At 59.4% G+C, this 17,570-nt stretch overlaps 3 protein-coding genes across 5 annotated transcripts in view; 1 reads left to right on the forward strand and 2 right to left on the reverse strand.

Moving 5' to 3' along the window:
• The window catches only part of IK (IK cytokine, down-regulator of HLA II), an 11,946-nt gene extending 7,549 nt beyond the window's left edge, over nucleotides 1–4,397 (reverse strand). For both annotated transcript variants that reach the window (XM_014959684.1, XM_014959683.1), the window contains exons 1-8: nucleotides 4,318–4,397; nucleotides 3,567–3,633; nucleotides 2,609–2,701; nucleotides 2,102–2,161; nucleotides 1,384–1,551; nucleotides 1,185–1,299; nucleotides 890–960; nucleotides 731–777 (exon numbers count right to left, since the gene is read on the reverse strand). In XM_014959684.1, coding sequence (XP_014815170.1) covers nucleotides 731–777; nucleotides 890–960; nucleotides 1,185–1,299; nucleotides 1,384–1,551; nucleotides 2,102–2,161; nucleotides 2,609–2,701; nucleotides 3,567–3,633; nucleotides 4,318–4,333 — 637 coding nt within the window. In that variant the 5' untranslated portion in view covers nucleotides 4,334–4,397. The remainder of the gene's footprint in view (nucleotides 1–730; nucleotides 778–889; nucleotides 961–1,184; nucleotides 1,300–1,383; nucleotides 1,552–2,101; nucleotides 2,162–2,608; nucleotides 2,702–3,566; nucleotides 3,634–4,317) is intronic.
• Nucleotides 4,398–4,519: 122 nt separating this feature from the next.
• On the forward strand, nucleotides 4,520–6,973 carry NDUFA2 (NADH:ubiquinone oxidoreductase subunit A2). Of its 2 annotated transcripts, none has more exons than XM_014959641.1 (3): nucleotides 4,520–4,649; nucleotides 5,470–5,576; nucleotides 6,776–6,973. In XM_014959641.1, exons 1-3 carry the CDS (start codon nucleotides 4,546–4,548, stop codon nucleotides 6,865–6,867), a joined length of 303 nt encoding a protein of 100 aa, XP_014815127.1. In that variant the 5' UTR covers nucleotides 4,520–4,545; the 3' UTR covers nucleotides 6,868–6,973. The 2 variants fall into 2 exon arrangements, with proteins under 2 accessions (XP_014815127.1, XP_014815130.1); XM_014959644.1 differs by having other exon boundaries at nucleotides 5,470–5,571.
• On the reverse strand, nucleotides 6,893–15,909 carry TMCO6 (transmembrane and coiled-coil domains 6). Its single transcript, XM_014959653.1, has 12 exons — nucleotides 15,822–15,909; nucleotides 15,071–15,192; nucleotides 14,741–14,850; nucleotides 14,417–14,600; nucleotides 12,854–12,958; nucleotides 11,402–11,487; nucleotides 10,726–10,842; nucleotides 9,581–9,692; nucleotides 9,213–9,387; nucleotides 8,992–9,086; nucleotides 8,412–8,579; nucleotides 6,893–7,449 (listed from the first exon to the last, which is right to left on the reverse strand). The coding sequence occupies exons 1-12, from the start codon at nucleotides 15,907–15,909 to the stop codon at nucleotides 7,282–7,284; spliced, it is 1,530 nt and encodes a 509-aa protein (XP_014815139.1). The 3' UTR covers nucleotides 6,893–7,281.
• Between the last annotated feature and the right edge of the window lie 1,661 nt (nucleotides 15,910–17,570).

Consider the following 17,570-nt stretch of genomic DNA (forward strand, 5'->3'; position numbering starts at 1 on the left):
AGAGAGCAATAAGGTCTCCCCTCAGCCTCCTCTTCTCCAGGCTGAACACCCCCAGGTCCCTCAGCCTCTCCTCATGAGACTTATTCTCCAGACCCCTCACCAGCTTTGTTGCCCTTCTCTGGACCCGCTCCAGCACCTCTATGTCTTTTTTATGGTAGGGGGCCCAAAACTGGACACAGTACTCACGGTGAGGCCTCACCAGTGCCCAGTACAGGGGGACGATCACCTCTCGGGCCCTACTCCCCACGCTGTTCCTGACACAGGCCAGGATGCTGGTGGCCTTCTTGGCCACCTGGGCACACTGCTGGCTCCTGTTCAGCCAACAGTCCACCAACACCCCCAGGTCCTTTTCTGCCAGGCAGCTCCAGCCCCTCTGCCCCCAGCCTGTAGCGCTGCAGGGGGTTGGTGGGACCCAAGGGCAGGACCTGGCACTTGGCCTTGTTGAACCTCATCCCGTTGGTCTCAGCCCATCGATCCAGCCTGTGGAGATCTCTCTGCAGAGCCTCTCTACCCTCCAGCAGATCAACACTCCCACCCAGCTTGGTGTCGTCTGCGAACTTACTGAGGGTGCACTCGATCCCCTCCTCCAGATCATTGATACACATTATTACACCTCAGGCTCTCCCCTCCAATGACTAAAGGTTTTCATTCCTCCATTCACCCTCCAGGATTTCTCCCACACTCACAGCACAACACGAGGTGGGGAACAGCCACATCCACACAGTCTTACCCAGACGGGTCTTAAATTCAATTTTGTTCTCAGGATCTTCGTCTTTCCTGAAAAGAATCAGAAAAGAAACAGAAGCATTATGGTAAGTGTGTGCCTCCTCTGCATTCTCCTCTCCGGGAGGCAGCTGCAAGCAGGAGTGCAAAATCCTCAACCACTCACTTAGTTTCCTTCTGGGGCTTCTCCATCATTTCCTCCTCTTCCTTCTCCTTGCTGGCGATCTCAGCCCGTACCTGGACACAGAGTAAATCCACACGTTACAGATCAATCCATGCCACTGCTGCCCATCAGAACCAGCAAGCCCACTGCCACCAGCTCCCCAACCTTTTGGAAATCTCTCCCAGAAAGAGAAATCCACACTGTCAAGACAGAAGCACCCGTACGTGGCAACTACTCCCCTCTGCCCCCTGGAGCAGAGAGGACAGAGGAGGAGCAGCGTGGTGATGTCTCTGCTCACCTTCTGCAACAGCGCAAAGTCCAGACCCTTCACCAAGTGAGTGTGCTCCATGTCACCACCCAAGAACTTGGACTCCTGGATCAACTGTCTCCTCTTCTCCGCAGCAGATTTATCCCTGTGCAACAAAACCAGAGCTGGTTACACGACAGCCCCTCTGGGGCAGACGGGCAAGATGTGGCCGTGCCGCAGGCTCACGTACGCCTCTGCTGTCGGCCCCACAGCTCTGTAGTTGGCAGTTGTGCTGATGAGCTCCGTCTCCTCGTAGTCCTTGTTCACCCCATCTCTCCTCTCCTTGGCTCGGTCCCTGTACTTCTCAGCCAGCTCCCTCTCGCGCTCTATCTCCTGCTGGCGCAGCTTCGCGTAATAGCTGGGGTTGGAAAAACAGCTGGGTGTTAGAGCTATGTGTTCACACTTTCCACGTGCCCATCAGGTAACAGTCCCCAAGGCCCCACATGTGCCCATTCTGCTGCCAACCCCTTCCCCAAAAAACATCCTGAAGCAATACGGGACACACCATGCCTGGAGGACACCAGACAAGATGAAACTGCTGCACCAAGGGCTTCCAAAGCTGAACTCAGGCTTCCCTCCCAAAGGGAAAAGGTCAAGTGCAGTCCTGCTGCCCAGATATGCCCCACAAGACATGTCCCACCACTACCCTCCTCCACCAGACACCTGCAGAGCCTCCTCTGCTCCTGGCAGAGGTGAAGTTTCACCCCCATCCCACTCCCACCCTCCCAGGTCTGCTCCCACAAGCAGTGACAGTCACTCAGTCTGAGCTCTTCTCACTCTGCCAAAGCCCCAAAAGAATCCAGGCCCCTCAGGGCCCTCTTTGGCAGCCCAAGAGCTCAGAAGTTGCTTCCACAGGAGGGATAAAAATGTAGAAGGAAAACCCCTGATGCGTTGCTTTCCCAATTTACCTTTTCTTCTTCCTTCTGCGAGCTGCTGGATCTTCATCTTCATTGTACTCCCGGGGCATCCTGGAAAAGGGTGAGAAACTGCACATTCAGCCCGACAAACATGGGCAGTGAGAGAGAGCAGCCCCTCAGACACAGCAGGGCACCGAGAACAGCACAGTCCCGTTTCTCCCTCAGTCCACTCTGTCAGCAGGGAGAGGAGGGGAAAGCACTGACTTTCACATGACAAAGCCTAAATCTGCCTCCTGCACAAAGGGTCTTAACAGCCTTACAAGACTCACTCTGTGATTTAAAACAGTCCTGACTCCCCTGTTTCTCCCGTTAACACACATGGGTACAGCTTGCATGGACCTGAGCACAAAGCAAGGCCGAGGCCGCCGCCTCAGACCCTGTCTGCACACATTAGCAAAAACTCTGCTGCAGAGTGCAGGGGGAGAGAGCTGGGGGAAGCTCAGGGGGGAAGGCAGCCAGGATTTATCCCACAATCCCATGAAACAGAGTCGTACTCACTCATGGTGGCGAGATTTGGAGGGTGGCGCAGATGTTGGCGCCGCCCGCGGGGTCATGAGAAGCTTTCTGAAGTCTTCATTAGTCAGCTTGGATCTGCAAGGAAGAAGAGAAACAGAAAATGTCACCTCCCCATGAGCTTCAGCAGCCTGATGACCTCTGAGCAGGAAGAAGGTTTGCCAGCACATCCTGTGTGATGGAGATGAACACAGGGTCCCCACTGAGGGAGCCCGAAAACTGCACCACACCAGCCAGAGAATCATAGAATGAATCACAGAGTGGTCTGGGTTGGAAGGGACCTTAAAGACCATCCAGTGCCACCCCCTGCCCTGGGCAGGGACACCTCCCACCACACCAGGTTGCTCCAAGCCCCCTCCAACCTGGCCTTGAACCCCTCCAGGGATGGGGCAGCCACAGCTTCTCTGGGCAACCTGGGCCAGGCTCTCACCATCCTCACACCAAACAAGTTCTTCCCCACATCTCAGCTCCATCTCCCCTCTTGCAGGGTCAAACCCTTCCCCCTCCTCCTAGGGCTCCCCTCCCTCATCCAGAGTCCCTCCCCATCTCTCCTGGAGCCCCTTGAAGGACTGAAAGGGGCTCTAAGGTCTCCCTGGAGCCTTCTCTTCTCCAGGCTGAACCCCCCAACTCTCTCAGCCCCCCCCTCCCAGCAGAGGGGCTCCAGCCCTCCCAGCATCTCCGTGGCCTCCTCTGGCTCTGCTCCAAAAGGTCTGCGTCCTTCTGATGTTGGTGGCCCCAGAGCTGGAGGCAGCACTGGGGGGAGGGGTGGTTTCCCCAGAGCAGAGCAGATTTCCCCCCCTCACCCTGATGTCCAGGCTGCTGGGGATGCAGCCCAGGCTGTGGGGCACTCATCCACCAAACTCACCACTCCCGCTCTCCCAAGGGGGGAATAAGCTTTTAGTCCCATGCTCCTAGCCCAGTCCCGTCCCAGTCCCATACTCACTGGTGGAAGGAGTGTGAGTCGTCCACTTCATGGCCATCAGGGGCCAGAGGGTTGGAGAACGGTTCATCTGGGGGAGAGGAGGAAGGAGAGCGCTCAGAGCCTGTCGGCACTGCTCCAGCCACCCACCACCCTGCTCCTCTGCCACTGGCACCCTGGGGTGTCAGCAGGGGGGATGGAGGGCTCCTGGTGTCACCACCCACCACCAGACCCTGCCGCCCCCCAACCCGAGTGTGCCTGGTCCCTCCCGGGGGTGTCCCAGGGCCTCGCCCGGGGTGTCCCCACACCCAGGGACACCTCCGCCCCGGGTTCCTCTCCTGGGACCGCCCATGCCACCCCTCATGCCCATAAACGCCCCCCAGTCCATCCCCACAGCGCACCCCAGGGCACAGCCCCCCCCCAGGCCTGACGCCCCTCCCCGGGTTTGTCCCCACATCTCCCCCGAGCACCTCCTCGCCCCTACGGCCCCAAATCCAGAGCCCCCCCAACTCCTCAGGCTGTCACCTTCCCCCCCGAGGGCTGTTCCCCTCAGCAGGCCGGGGGGTGCCCGTGCCCCCTCCCGGGGAGACGCTGTCCCGAGCCCAGGGCGGGCCTACACCCGCCCCCCGCCGCCGGGCCGCTCCCCCGACAGCCGCGGCACCGCTCGCTCGCCCGCCCGGGGGCCGGCTGCCCGCTGCCCGCTGCCCCCTGCCCCGGGGTGTCCTGGGGTGTCCCAGAGCCCCCCAGCGCCCCACGTCCCCCCCCTCCCGCTCACTGTCGCGCTCCGGCATTGCGCCCCGCTCTGCTCCTCCGCCGCCCGGCACCGCCGCTTCCCTTCCCAGCACCCCCCGTGGCAGGCTGGCAGGCCGGCCCGCCCCCCGCCCGCATTGGTCGCCCGCTGGCCGGGGTGCGCTGCGATTGGCGAACGCCGCCACCGACGGGCGTCGCGATTGGGCGGACCCCGGAGCTCCGCCCCCGTGTTGTTGTCCGGAGCGGAGAGAAGATGGCGGCGGCGGCCGTGAGGGGCATCGGGGGCGGGCTGGGTCGCGGCCTGCGGGAGCTCCGCATCCACCTGTGCCAGCGCTCGCCCGGCAGCCGCGGCGTCAGGTGAGCTGAGGAAAGGGACTTGGGGGTGCTGGTGGAGGAGAAGCTGGACAGGAGCAGGCAGTGGGCAGCTGCAGCCCAGAAGGCCAATCCCATCCTGGGCTGCATCAAAAGCTGCGTTGCCAGCAGGTCCAGAGAGGGGATTCTGCCACTTGACTCTGCTCTGGTGAGACCTCACCTGGAGTATTGTGTGCAGGTCTGGAGCCCTCAATATAAGAAGGACATGAACCTGATGGAGAGGGTCCAGAGGAGGGCCACGAGGATGATCGGGGGATGGAGCACCTCTGCTATGAGGACAGGCTGAGGGAGCTGGGGTTGTTCAGCCTGGAGAAGAGGAGGCTCCGGGGAGACCTAATAGCAGCCTTCCAGTACCTGAGGGGGCTACAGGAAGGCTGGGGAGAGCCTGTTTAGAAAGGCCTGCAGTGACAGGACAAGGGGAAACGGCTTTAAGCTGGAGGGGAACAGATTTAGATTGGAGATGAGGAGAAAGTTCTTTCCTGTGAGGGTGGTGGAGCACTGGAACAGGTTGCCCAGGGAGGTGGTTGAGGCCCCATCCCTGGAGATATTCAAGGAGAGGCTCGACGAGGCCCTGGGCAACCTGGTCTAGTTGGGGGTGTCCCTGCTGACTGCGGGGGGGTCGGACTAGATGGCCTTTGGAGGTCCCTTCCGGCCTGGGCAATTCTATGATTCTGTGATTCGATGAATGGGGGCCGCAGTGCTGGGGACCGCCCCGCGGGGCTGGCCGGGGGGCAGTGAGGCGCTGGCCTGCCCGGTGCCGGTGGGCTCAGCCCCAGGGGTCCGCCCTTGCTCCTTCCCTCCTCAGAGACTTCATCGAGCAGCACTACGTGACCCTCAAGAAGGCGAATCCCGACTTCCCCATCCTGATCCGCGAGTGCTCCGGCGTGCAGCCCAAGCTCTGGGCTCGGTACGGTAAGTGGGGGGTCCCCGCCGGGGGACGGCTGGAAAGGGCCGCCGGAGCCGCCGGTGTGCGGCAGGGGGTCAGGGGTTACAGTGAGGGATGCTTGGGCCCTTACAGTAAGGTTAGAGTTAGGTAAGGGACAGAAAAGGGACCTGTGGCAGAAAAGCTCCTCTGTAAAGTTTTTATTTTCTTCCTAAAGCCATCTGGGCTGGAGAAAAATAATTTAGAAACTTCCTTTCAGAGAGGAATGGTGAGGGGTCTGGAGAATAAGTCTTATGAGGAGAGGCTGAGGAAGCTGGGGTTATTCAGCCTGGAGAAGAGGAGGCTGAGGGGAGACCTTATTGCTCTCTACAACTCCCTGAAAGGAGGGTGTAGAGAGGTGGGGGTCGGTCTCTGCTCTCAAGTCACAGGCGACAGGACAAGAGGAAATGGCCTCAAGTTACACCAGGGGAGGTTCAGGCTGGATATTAGGAAAAATTTTTTCACTGAAAGAGTTATCAGGCATTGGAATGGGCTGCCCAGGGAGGGGGTTGAGGCCCCATCCCTGGAGGTGTTCAAAAGACGGGTTGATGTAGTGCTGGGAGGGATGGTTTAGTGATGATGCTCCTTGTTTGTTGTGTGGGTGTCTATTTTTGTCAGTGAGGTTGACGGTTGGACAAGATGATCTTTAAGGTCCCTTCCAACCTAGAAGATTCTGTGATTCTGTGAGATTCTTTAAGCACAACTTCCCCAGTGCGAGCACGGGGGCCAGCAGGGCCTTCCTGTGGAGCGGTACGGTGCCAGGGAAACACACCCCGCGTGGGGCTGCTGCAGGAGCAGCAAGTCTTCCAGCAGTTCTGCTGCAGGAGCAGCCAGCATCTTGACATGAGCAGACTGACAGCCTCCAGGTCGCTCTGGGAGGCGGCCGTGGCCTCTGCCCAGCTGCAGCGCAGCGAAAGTTAACAAAAAGAGGCAAGGAAGCGCGTTAGGCTGTGCTGGCTTCTCTCCAGGGGAAAGGCTGGGAGTAAAGAGAAAGTGGAAATGGTAACTTGGGCACACTGGGACTCCCCAGGGTGTGCACGGAAGGGCTGTGATGGGAGCCCGGGCTGTGATGCCAGCGGCACTTGGGAAACCTAAAGCAGGACTTCAGGTTGTCCTAGTGCCTCCTCGTGTCCTCCTAGAAAAGGACGGAGGCACCTGCTTCCCTGCTCACCCTCTGTCTTTCCTGCAGAGTTCGGCAAGGAGAAGAGCGTGCCGCTGAACAACCTCACTGTGGATGAAGTGGCCAAGGCCTTGGAGAACATTGTGAAAAGCAAGGCGTGAAGACAGACAGGAAATATGCACGTGCTCAAGGCTTGACCGATGATCTTTAATGTAAAACGTGTATATTTAACTTATCAATCTTATAAATGCAAAGTGCTTACCCTGAGCTTCACATGTTGGGTTTAAAGCCGAAAGGAGATGCTGGAGGGAACGGCCTCAGCAGGGACCCCACCTTCCTGGCACCAAGAGCCCGTCTGCCCGGCTTGCAGCTGGGCTCTGCCGCTGCACCAGGCTCTGGGGAGGCAGGGGGTTGCCCACTGGTGGGGACAAGGATGGGATCAGCCATATCTTGCCAAGGAGCAGCGTCTTGGTGCTTACAGCCCTTGGGGAAGCAGGGCACAGGGTGAACAAACTGTTTCCTCCTCCTGGGAGTGCAGGGAGAGGGAAGGGAGGTGGGGTGGCTCAGGAGAAGGTCTAGGAGAAGGCAGACAAGGTGGGTTGGCAGGGACTGAAGGCGGTGGTGGCTCCCAGGGGCTGCCCGAGCATGTCCAGCAGCGCTCGCGCCCGCGCCTGCAGCTCTGGGGTGCTCTGGTGCTGCTCGAGGGCTCGGTGCCCACCTTGCCCGAGGAAGTCAGCAGCGGCCTGTGGGAGAGGAGAGGGGGGACAGCTGAGTGGCTGCCACCCAAGGAGCTGCCACAGCCAATCCTGGCCGTGTCTGCCCAGAGCCACCGCTGCAGGTCCTGAGAACAGGGCTGCAGGAACTCCCCCAGCTGAAGCCAGGCAAATCCAGCCACACTGCTTGCTGGCTGGTGGTGCACAGAGCTCAGAGTTAAGCACAACTGAATCAAGTGTTCCCCAATAACCATCTCAAGCAACCTGGCCAAAAAGACAGTCGTTGTCAATGAAAAGTTGACTGTGCCCAGTTTTGGACTCCCTGGTTCAGGAAGGACAGGGAACTGCTGGAGAGGGGACAGCAAAGGGCTAGAGAGATGATGAGGGGCCTGGAGCATCTCTCCGCTGAGGAAAGGCTTGGACTTGGGTCTTCTTAGTCTGGAGAGAAGACTTGGGGGATCTGATCAACGCCTATAAATACTTAAAGGGAGGGTGTCGGGAGGATGGGGCTGGTCTTTTTTCAGTGGTGCCCAGGGACAGGACAAGAGGAAATGGGCACAAACTTGAATGTAAGAAGTTCCACCTAAACATAAGGAGGAACTTCTTTCCTGTGAGGGTGGCAGAGCCCTGGCAGAGGCTGCCCAGGGAGGTGGTGGGGTCTCCTTCTCTGGAGACATTCAAACCCCTTCTGGACACGTTCCTGTGGGACCTGCTCTGGGTGGCCCTGCTCTGGCAGGGGGTTGGAGTGGGTGATCTCCAGAGGTCCCTTCCAACCCCAACCATTCTGTGAAAGGGAACTCCCCAGGGACACAAGAGGCTTCCACCCTCTGCATCACACAAGTGTCCCCTGCCTTCAGACACGAGTCTGGATGCTGAGGAGTGGGGTCTGGCGCGGCAGTGTCTGAAGGCAGTATCATTTGAACAGTAATAATAATCCCCATCCCCATAAAACCCCAGGGTTTTACGACTTCATGGTTGATACCGGGTCTCACCTCCGGGCAGTGCAGGAAGAGGAGGTGCAGCAGCTCCAAGCACTGCCCCACCACCTGGGGGTCGGGCAGGACAAGGGTGGGCAGCAGCAGGGGCAGGGCCTGCTGCTGGTGCAGCTGCTGGCAGTAGGGTGGTCCCTTCTCTGCTATATTGCACAGAACCGTCAGGACCTGGGCGGAGGAGTGAGCAACGAACGCTTCGTTAGTGGGCAGAGGATTCCCGACAGGCAGAGAGAGAGAGAACTCCCCGTGTCCTCCCCAGAAGTCCTGCCAGGTGCCTCCCCAAAGCCACATGGCCACCAGCCACCTTGATTTTTAGTATGATTTGAATTTTAAAAGCTTTCTCCGTCCCCACCCCAAGGCACTGTTCACTCCCGAGCCAAACAGGCTCCGTCGAGGGTAACACAGAGACATAGTGACTTCAGGGGAGGCACATGGTGACGCCACCACCTGAGACTTTCTGCCAAGCTGTGGGTACTGCCCTCAGCTGACCTCCAGCCCCAGCACCATGCGTGTGCCACCCACATTCCCGAAAGCCCAGTGCTTCCCCTCCCCGCACCCAGGGCATCGGGTGAGGCCTCACCAACACGCTGGCCATCTGGGAACAGGACAGGAGCTGCAGCAGAGCCGGGAGCAGGTCCAGGGAGAGCAGAGCTGAGCAGAAGAAGGGCTTGTCCGCTGGGGAAGGAACCAGCACTAAAATCACGGTTTCTGAGGGAGGTTTCTAGGCAAGACCTGCCAGCGATCGAGGCAGGGCCCAGCAGCAGCTCTGGCTTTGGTGACAGCCCTGGGGGGGACACTCACCCGTCAGGTTGTTGAGCAGCCAGAGACACTCCTGTGCCATGAAGGGGTGCTGCGGGAGGAAGCTCTGCAGGATGAGGAAGAGGGCGATGAGCAGGCGCTCGTCCTGGACCTGGAGGTGGCAGCCCATCTCCTCCGCCAGCAGGTTGCTGAGGCACCGCAGCACCGGGCAGACGAGCTGTGGTGGTGGGACACACAACACCCTTCAGGTGGTGGGACACACAACACCCTTCAGGCAGACGGTGGGACACCCAACACCCTGCAGGCGGGCAGTGGGACACCCAACACCCTTCAGGCAGATGGTGGGACACCCAACACCCTTCAGGCAGACCCCGTCCCCGCGGCAGTGCCGAGGACAGCCCACAACTTACCAGCTCCAGGCCCTCGGGAGCCTCCTGGGGGATTTCAGAAGCCATCTCGAGGAAGAGCGAGGCCAGGGCAGGGAAGGCCCCCAGCGACAGCAGCGCGGCGTTGGCCGTGTGGCTGCGAAGGGAAGGGACAGCGTGGTGATGGTCCGAGAGGGAAAACCTGCTGCAGTCCTCACCAAACAACGAGGCCTGGAAATTTGTGAATAGCAGCTGGTTTCTGAGCGTATAAACTAATTTCCTGTGGAAAATGGATCCACTGGAATTATCTGTGAGGGTCTGGAAACAACCGGCCCGATCCTTCTTGGCGTACCCACATGTTCCTTTCTGCTGGGGCTGCTGAAAGAGATGGTGCTGGAGCAGCCACCCCAAGGCAGGAGGAGACTGGGCAGCAGCTGGTGACACCAGGCCAACCCCAGAGGCAAGAGGATTCAGGGAGCTTGCCCTGGGGAGTGCAAGGGACAACTCCAGACACAGGGAGGGTATTGAGGGGCTTTCAGACGACTAGGAACTGCCTCCTCAGGTTTATCACCCAGTATCACCCCGTAAACGATCTCAGTGACCCTGCTCAGATAGGAGAGCCACGGAGATGCTGGGAGGGCTGGAGCCCCTCTGCTGGGAGGGGGCGCTGAGAGAGTTGGGGGGTTCAGCCTGGAGAAGAGAAGGCTCCAGGGAGACCTTAGAGCCCCTTCCAGTCCCTCAAGGGGCTCCAGGAGAGATGGGGAGGGACTCTGGATCAGGGAGGGGAGCCACAGGAGGAGGGGGAAGGGTTTGACCCTGAAAGAGGGGAGATGGAGCTGAGATGTGGAGAAGAACTTGTTTGGTGTGAGGGTGGTGAGAGCCTGGCCCAGGTTGCCCAGAGAAGCTGTGGCTGCCCCATCCCTGGAGGGGTTCAAGGGCAGGTTGGAGGGGGCTTGGAGCAACCTGGTGTGGTGGGAGGTGTCCCTGCCCAGGGCAGGGGGTGGCACTGGGGGGGCTTTAGGATCCCTTCCAACCCGAACCATTCTATGGTTCTATGAATGCCCAGGACAGCAGGGAAATTGCTTTCCCAAGGGGAAGCAGTCCAGGTCCCCTTGCAGGATCCTGAGCCTTCATGCCTCTCTGTTTGGCTGCCTCTGGTGAACTCAGAACGAGGAGAAAAGCGCATTTACCTACAAACGATGTAGTGGAGACACCAGGCAAACTCCACGGCTGCTCCTGTCCCAGCCCTGAGGCCGGAGCAAACCAGCCGGAGCATGTGCTGGGGGAGAACAGAGTCCAGGACCAAGCTGGGGGCAGAAGAGCAGAGTTAACAGAGACACAGCCCAGAGCACAAGCGGGACAGACAACCCAGAGGGAGACACCAGCCCAGGCCACCGAGCAGGGAGCTGCTCCCCCTCCCACATGCTCCAAAAACACACCTGGAAGAGACTCTTCCCAAAGGGCTGCAGCCTCAGGTGCCCCAAAAGCCCGGCACAAGCTCTCCCTGTCGGGGGCAGGGCCTGGGGGCACTCAGGACACCTTGGCCAGGATCCCATTTTTGGCACTGGGGGCAGGGACTGTCAAGCTGATCTTTTCCTTCACAGGAGGAATGCAGCCGGAATTTCCCTGCGAGCCTGCCCTGCTCGACACTGTCCTTTACCAAAATACCACAGCTGTCTGCTCAGATGAGGTAGAGGGAAGGGAGTCAGGCCCTGATCTGCCACGAAACCTCCACAGTTCTGGCAGGATTCTGCTCTGAACTATTAATATCAGCAGGATGGGAAAGGCGTCATCGTCCCTGGCATGCAAATACCACGCCGGGCCCCGGGGCCCGTCCCGACGCTGGGTGAAGACGCTCGGACTCACGGCACGATCTCTGCGGGGGCTTCCTTGGCTTGGAGCAGCTGCGAGAGGACGTAGCCCAGACCTTCCAGCACAGCTTCGTGGGGGGACTGCAATCAAAGAGAAGGGAGCTAATCCCACCTGACAGAGCCAGGGGGGGTCCTGGGGTGCCCGCTGCGGTGCTGGTGAGAGGCCGATACCACCTCGTAACGCCAAACCAAGCAGCCGAGCAGCACATTCTCCCTGTGCCTGGGGAAGGCAGTGCTCAGCAGGGGACTGGGAGTGACAGAGCAAGCCGTGGCCACACCAAAGCTGAGCTGTGCCCCCTCCCCGGATTCGCACGGGTGCAGCTGTAGGGATCCAGGAGCCCAAACGCAGCGGCGGTGCCGCTGTGGGCACTCCGACCTGCAGGTGACAGCCCCACTCGCTGTGTTGGCCTCGTTTGCCCGCTGGACCCACACTGTGGGGAGGGGAGAAGCAGCCCCCCGCAGTAGGGACTGTTCATCAGCAAGCCACAGTTATGGGTGTGAGAGACCCCACTGGAGAATCACAGCATCTTCTAGGTTGGAAGGGACCTTAAAGATCATCTTGTCCAACCGTCAACCTAACTCTGACAAAAATAGACACCCACACAACAAACAAAAAGCAACACCATCACTAAACCATACCTCCCAGCACTACATCAACCCGGCTTTTGAACACCTCCAGGGATGGGGCCTCAACCACCTCCCTGGGCAGCCCATTCCAATGGCTGAGAACCCTTTCGGTGAAGAAATTTTTCCTAATATCCAGCCTGAACCTCCCCTGGTGCAACTTGAGGCCATTTCCTCTGGTCCTGTCACCTGTGACTTGAGAGCAGAGACCGACCCCCACCTCTCTACACCCTCCTTTCAGGGAGTTGGAGAGAGCAATAAGGTCTCCCCTCAGCCTCCTCTTCTCCAGGCTGAACACCCCCAGCTCCCTCAGCCTCTCCTCATAAGACTTGTGCTCCAGACCCCTCACCATCTTTGTTGCCCTTCTCTGGACCCGCTCCAGCCTCTCTACACCCTCCTTTCAGGGAGTTGGAGAGAGCAATAAGGTCTCCCCTCAGCCTCCTCTTCTCCAGGCTGAACACCCCCAGCTCCCTCAGCCTCTCCTCATAAGACTTGTGCTCCAGACCCCTCACCATCTTTGTTGCCCTTCTCTGGACCCGTTCCAGCACCTCGATGTCTTTTTTATGGTAGGGGGCCCAAAACTGGACACAAAGGAAGAAAGGGACAAGGCGGTGACTTGAGCCCTGAGAACAGAGTGTAGAAAAGCCCACAAAAGACCTTCACCTGCAAGGGAACAACCCCATGCAGAAGGGTGTCTGGCCCTGGCCACAGGTGGAAGGAAGGCTGGTAACTCCGTGCTGCCAGCCAGTGTCTAAAGGGCATGAGAAAAGGGGTCTTTCTGGGGCAGAGCAGGGGAAGAGCATGTCTGAGCTGTTCTACCCACCTGGATGCAGGATGCCAGCACTGGAATGATGCCCTGAGGCAGAAGTTGCTTCCTCACAGCTTCACTTTCCACTACCAGGTTCCCCAGCGTGTACAAACACAGCTCCTGAAACACACCCAGGAGAGCAGGTCACCTCCCCTGCCCTCCCCAGCCAGACCCTGGGCAGCTGGCAAGGTCCCTGCACCCTGGGACTGGAGCACACAGAATTAGAGAATGGTCGGGGTGGGAAGGGACCTCTGGAGATCACCCAGTCCAACCCTCTGCCAGAGCAGGGTCACCCAGAGCAGGTTGGACAGGAACACATCCAGGTGGGTTTTGAATGTCTCCAGAGAAGGAGACCTCTCTTCTGGGCAGCCTGTTCCAGGGCTCTGCCACCCGCAAAGTAAAGAAGTTCCTCCTCATGTTTAGATGGAACTTCCCCTGAGCAGGGCAGAAGCTGTCTTCAGAAGTTCCATGTATCTTCAGAGGGATATACACAGATGGATACTGCTGGACTCTCCAGTTACCCCACTGCCAGCTGTATCAGCTTCAATTTATCCCTCTTCTACCTGGCTCAGGTTGGGATCTGATCAGATCTACTTTGGAGGCTTTTCAGGCTTTTAATTATTGCTACAACATTTCCCTGAGACCCCTCTAATTCCAGAGTATTCTCCTGGCAGCTGCCCGTGTGCCGCATTAAAATGTCATCATCACCCTGGGATTGCTCCCCATCCTGTCCCCAATCCCATCTGGGTCTCAGAGGAGCACAGGGGGCTGCTGGGCAGCTGGTGAACACATGGCCATCCCAGAGCTACTCCAACTGTTGGCTCCTTGGCCCGGATCAAACTACACAGCTCGGAGCTGCACCGGCTCTGCTCCTCCTCCATCCTGGAGGAAAGCCTCCCTGGCTGGTTGCACAATGATGGGCTGACAAAGTCGCCGTCCCTGCACCCCAGCCCGCCACTGCTCATTTCTTTCACTTCTCCAAGATATTTCCAAACACCTAAACTGAGCTGCATCCATTATTTCTGCTTTGCCCGCCACACAGACACCAAGGTACCTCCTGTCCCGGCCCAGCCTGTGCCAAGAGGCCACCACACACATCTGATAACAGAGTCCCACTGCCACAGCCTGTGGTCCCTGCTTCCCCAAACAGGGCTTGGAGCTGAAGAGGAGGAACTCACTGCATATGGGGCAAACCCCTGCGTCCTGGGCTGCGGCAGGAGGATCTTCCTATTCGAATTGAGGCTTGGGAGAATTTAAGAGCAGCCTGAAGCCACCTGGAAGGAGGTGCAAACACCATGGAACCAAACTCCTCTTGGTGTTGGGACAGGGGACAGTGAAGGGGGTCTCCATATTTCCAAAACTTGGCCAGGCAAAGCCTCGTTGCCCTGGGCTAGCACCGGGGACAGTCCTGCTCCAAGAGGAAGAAGGTTGGATTGGAGGCTTCCAGAGGGCCCCTTCGCACCAACACTCCTGTGTGACCCATGTTAGGCTAAAGCTGGCCAAAAGAGGTCAACACCCAACTGCTACCAAAGCATTATCAGCTGCCAGAGTCCTGGCAAACCCAGGCATGGATCTTACCGTGAACTCCACACTGTGTCCTGAGAGGTAGGTGAGGAGATAAGAGGTCACTGGCAGACACGCCTCGGCCACAGCAGGGTCGCTGGAGTGGGAGAGCTCGTGGAGACAGCGGGCTGCCTCCATCTGCATGTCGGCCAGGCTGCTGGTGAAGAGCCCGATGAGCGTCCGGATGCTGCCATCCAGCCTGGTGGAACCCAAAGGATGTGTCACCTCCTGCCTTCCCACCCTTGGACACACACCAGCTCACCCACCCAACGACAGGGACACAGGGCCACCCTGGATGTGCTCTTGATAACAGCCAGGCAGTGCCAAACCTGGGCTGACCTGACAAACTTCTGCTGAGTCTCCTTGTTCTGCAGAGCCCAACGGAGGCGGCTGAGTGATCCTTTCCTGTCCTCTGAACCCCTCTGCACGCCTCTGAGGAGCTGAAGGACCTATCACAAAATTAAAAGATGGGTGAATTTCATCCTGTTAATCCTGGAGGCAAAGAAACCCAGGATGCAAGTTCCCCTGGTTGCAAAGAACCTCATTGTTTCTCACCATCTGGGGTGGTGACTCAGAAAACACTCCCAAACCCACCTCCGCCCGGGCTCCTCCACATGCTGGGAAGACCCCAGTGACCCCCATCACCATGGAGAACATCATGTTCCTCACCTCATCTTCTGACAGAGGGTCTGGCAGGGTCTCTGCTCCATCCTGTCCCCCCTGCTCCGCAGTGTCCTCCCGCAGAAGACGCTTGCTGACCAGCTGCTCCTGCCGCCGGGCTTTCCTGAGAGCTGCGAGCGAATCGGTCCCCGTCACCACCTGCCTGGGCCAAGACACTTCTCACCCCACCAAAGAGCCTTTTAACCAGGAGAAGCTGCCAGTTCTGCCTTGTGTGAGCCAGGGAGGGACGAGGCATGGGGCAGCGACTGGCACTGAGACCAGGCAGGAAGGCAGGACAGAGGGGTGAGGACCATGGTGGCCACGCTGGGAAGGACCCAAGGCTGGTCGTATGCAAGGGAGACCTTGGAAAACCCAAACCGTTGGCAACTAGGGAACCCAGGGCAGAAAAGCCACATGGATTAAAAAACAAAACAAAACAAAACAACAACAAAATCAGCCTGTAAAACGCTTCCCAGGGCTGGCAAGGAGCCTGCAGATGCCATTCTCCTCCCCGGGATGCGTGGGCAGACAGGGGGTCTCTTTGGGTCCTGGTGTGGGGCAGGGATGGCCACCACGGGGCAGAGATGGCCACCACGGGGCTCCCACCCGCCGCCCCGACACCCCGGGGTGATGGGGGCCCACAACCCCCCCCCCAGGGCCCGGCACCGACACCCCGGCGTGATGGGGGCCCACAAACCCCCCCAGGGCCCGGCACCGACACCCCGGGGCGATGGAGGCCCACAACGCCCCCGGCGCGGACCTGCCTCCCGCTCCCGCCGCCGGGCCCGCAGCTCCTCCAGGCCCCCGCCGCCGCCGGGCCCGGCCCAGCGCCGCCGCCGGCCCCACATGGCGGCGGGAAGGAGGAGGAGGAGGAGGCGGAGAGGGCGGGCCGGGGCGGGGAGGAGGCCGGGCCCGGCGCTGGGTTGGCGCGGCCTCCGCCGCCTGGTGCCCGGGGAAGCCCCGGTGGCCGCGACGAACCCCCGCCTTGTCAGGGCCGTGTCCTCCCGGGGGGCTCGGCCCCGCGGCCCGGGGAGCCCCGGGGACCCAGGCCCGGGCATCCCTCCGCCGCCCCGGCGCGGCAGGAGCGGGGTGGGCCCTCCCCGGGGCCCTGCCGGGGCACCCCCGCCGCGGGAGGGAGCACGGGCGGCCCCGGTGGGTGCGGGGACACGGACGGGGCGCAGGGCCTGGAGACGGGGACACGGGCGGGGACCAGCCTGAGGACGAGCTCCTCCAGCTCGTGCCCTGGTTTGGGCCGTGCAGGAGTAAAATCTCTTCTAATGCGGGGGAAAAGCGCACTTTTAGAAGACTCTGGTGGCTGAATTAGTGAAAATACTTGCTTTGCAGCAGCTCTGGGGGGTGGGTTTGAAGGTGTCGGTGTTTCCGAGCTCCCCGGGTGCGGGGACAAGGGGGAGCGAGACCTGGGCACTCAACCCAGGCTGCCAACAAGGTTATTTTGTACCATGAACATCACATTCAGTATAAAGTAGAACGTTTGCTGAGGAGTTCTCTCTCTATCCCCTGATGTCTGGGATCCTGAGAACCCCCTGCCCCGGTGCCGGAGCCCCGAGCCCTTCCCTTCCTCCCGAATCCTCAGCGCTCGCAGGGTCCCACGCTGGCTGTCCCTGCGGGAGGGCACGGCTTCTGCTGGGGAAGGGGCTGGGGACAGTCCTTGGGTGGTTTATATTGGTATCAGGATCAATAGTGGTTCTTTAGTGTTATGAATTATCTAGTCTTAACCTATTAAATCTATTTCAATCCTTGTGTTTCCTTATTTTTGCCCAATTCCCCTTCCCGGGTGGGGATAGGCCATGGGGTGATGGAATTGTCTAAACGGCAATGAATTGTTGTGGGTTCTTCTAACTGTGACAGCCTCGCAGGGCTCAAACCAGCTGGTCTCCGGGCTCAGGCCAGGTTCCTGCCCGCGCTCACGGCTGGGCTGCCTGTTTGTCGGAGCCAAAAAAGCCCAGAGGCTCACCATAGACGTAAAACGACAGGTCTCAGTGTCCTGGGGTCTTCCACAGTGGCAATGGGAAGAAGAAAGTCTCCAAAACCACTTGTCTTTGAAGCGGCGTGTGCTTGGCCACCGGGGAGACAGAACAGCTCATTTTTCCCCAGAAAGGCATTTGCCTCTGGTGGCCGGGAATGAGCAATGAGAAGGTACCAGGCCCGGTCAGAGCTGCTGACCTTACCAAAAGGAGTAGCGAGGACAACCTGGACAAGCGGCCGCGACTTCTTCCCAGCACACGCAGCAGCAGGTTGGTGTATCCCGAGGACAGAAAAGAGGAATGGTGGAATTGCTGAACCCCTCTGCACAAGGAATCGCCCAAGGCAAGGCAGCAAAGCAGCGCAGGGCACTGCCCAAGGCACAAGGAACAAGGAAACGAGCTGCAGGAGGTGTCATCACCAAGAGAAGAGCTTCTCTTCACCTGTCCCACCAGCGGAGCGCGGGGGAACAGGCAGCCCCCGCCCCAGCTGCCGTCACAGTGGTGGTGTCTCTCCATAATGCTGC

The sequence above is a fragment of the Calidris pugnax genome, unplaced genomic scaffold, assembly GCF_001431845.1.
Source record: "Calidris pugnax isolate Ruff unplaced genomic scaffold, ASM143184v1 scaffold418, whole genome shotgun sequence".
Taxonomy (NCBI): domain Eukaryota; kingdom Metazoa; phylum Chordata; class Aves; order Charadriiformes; family Scolopacidae; genus Calidris; species Calidris pugnax.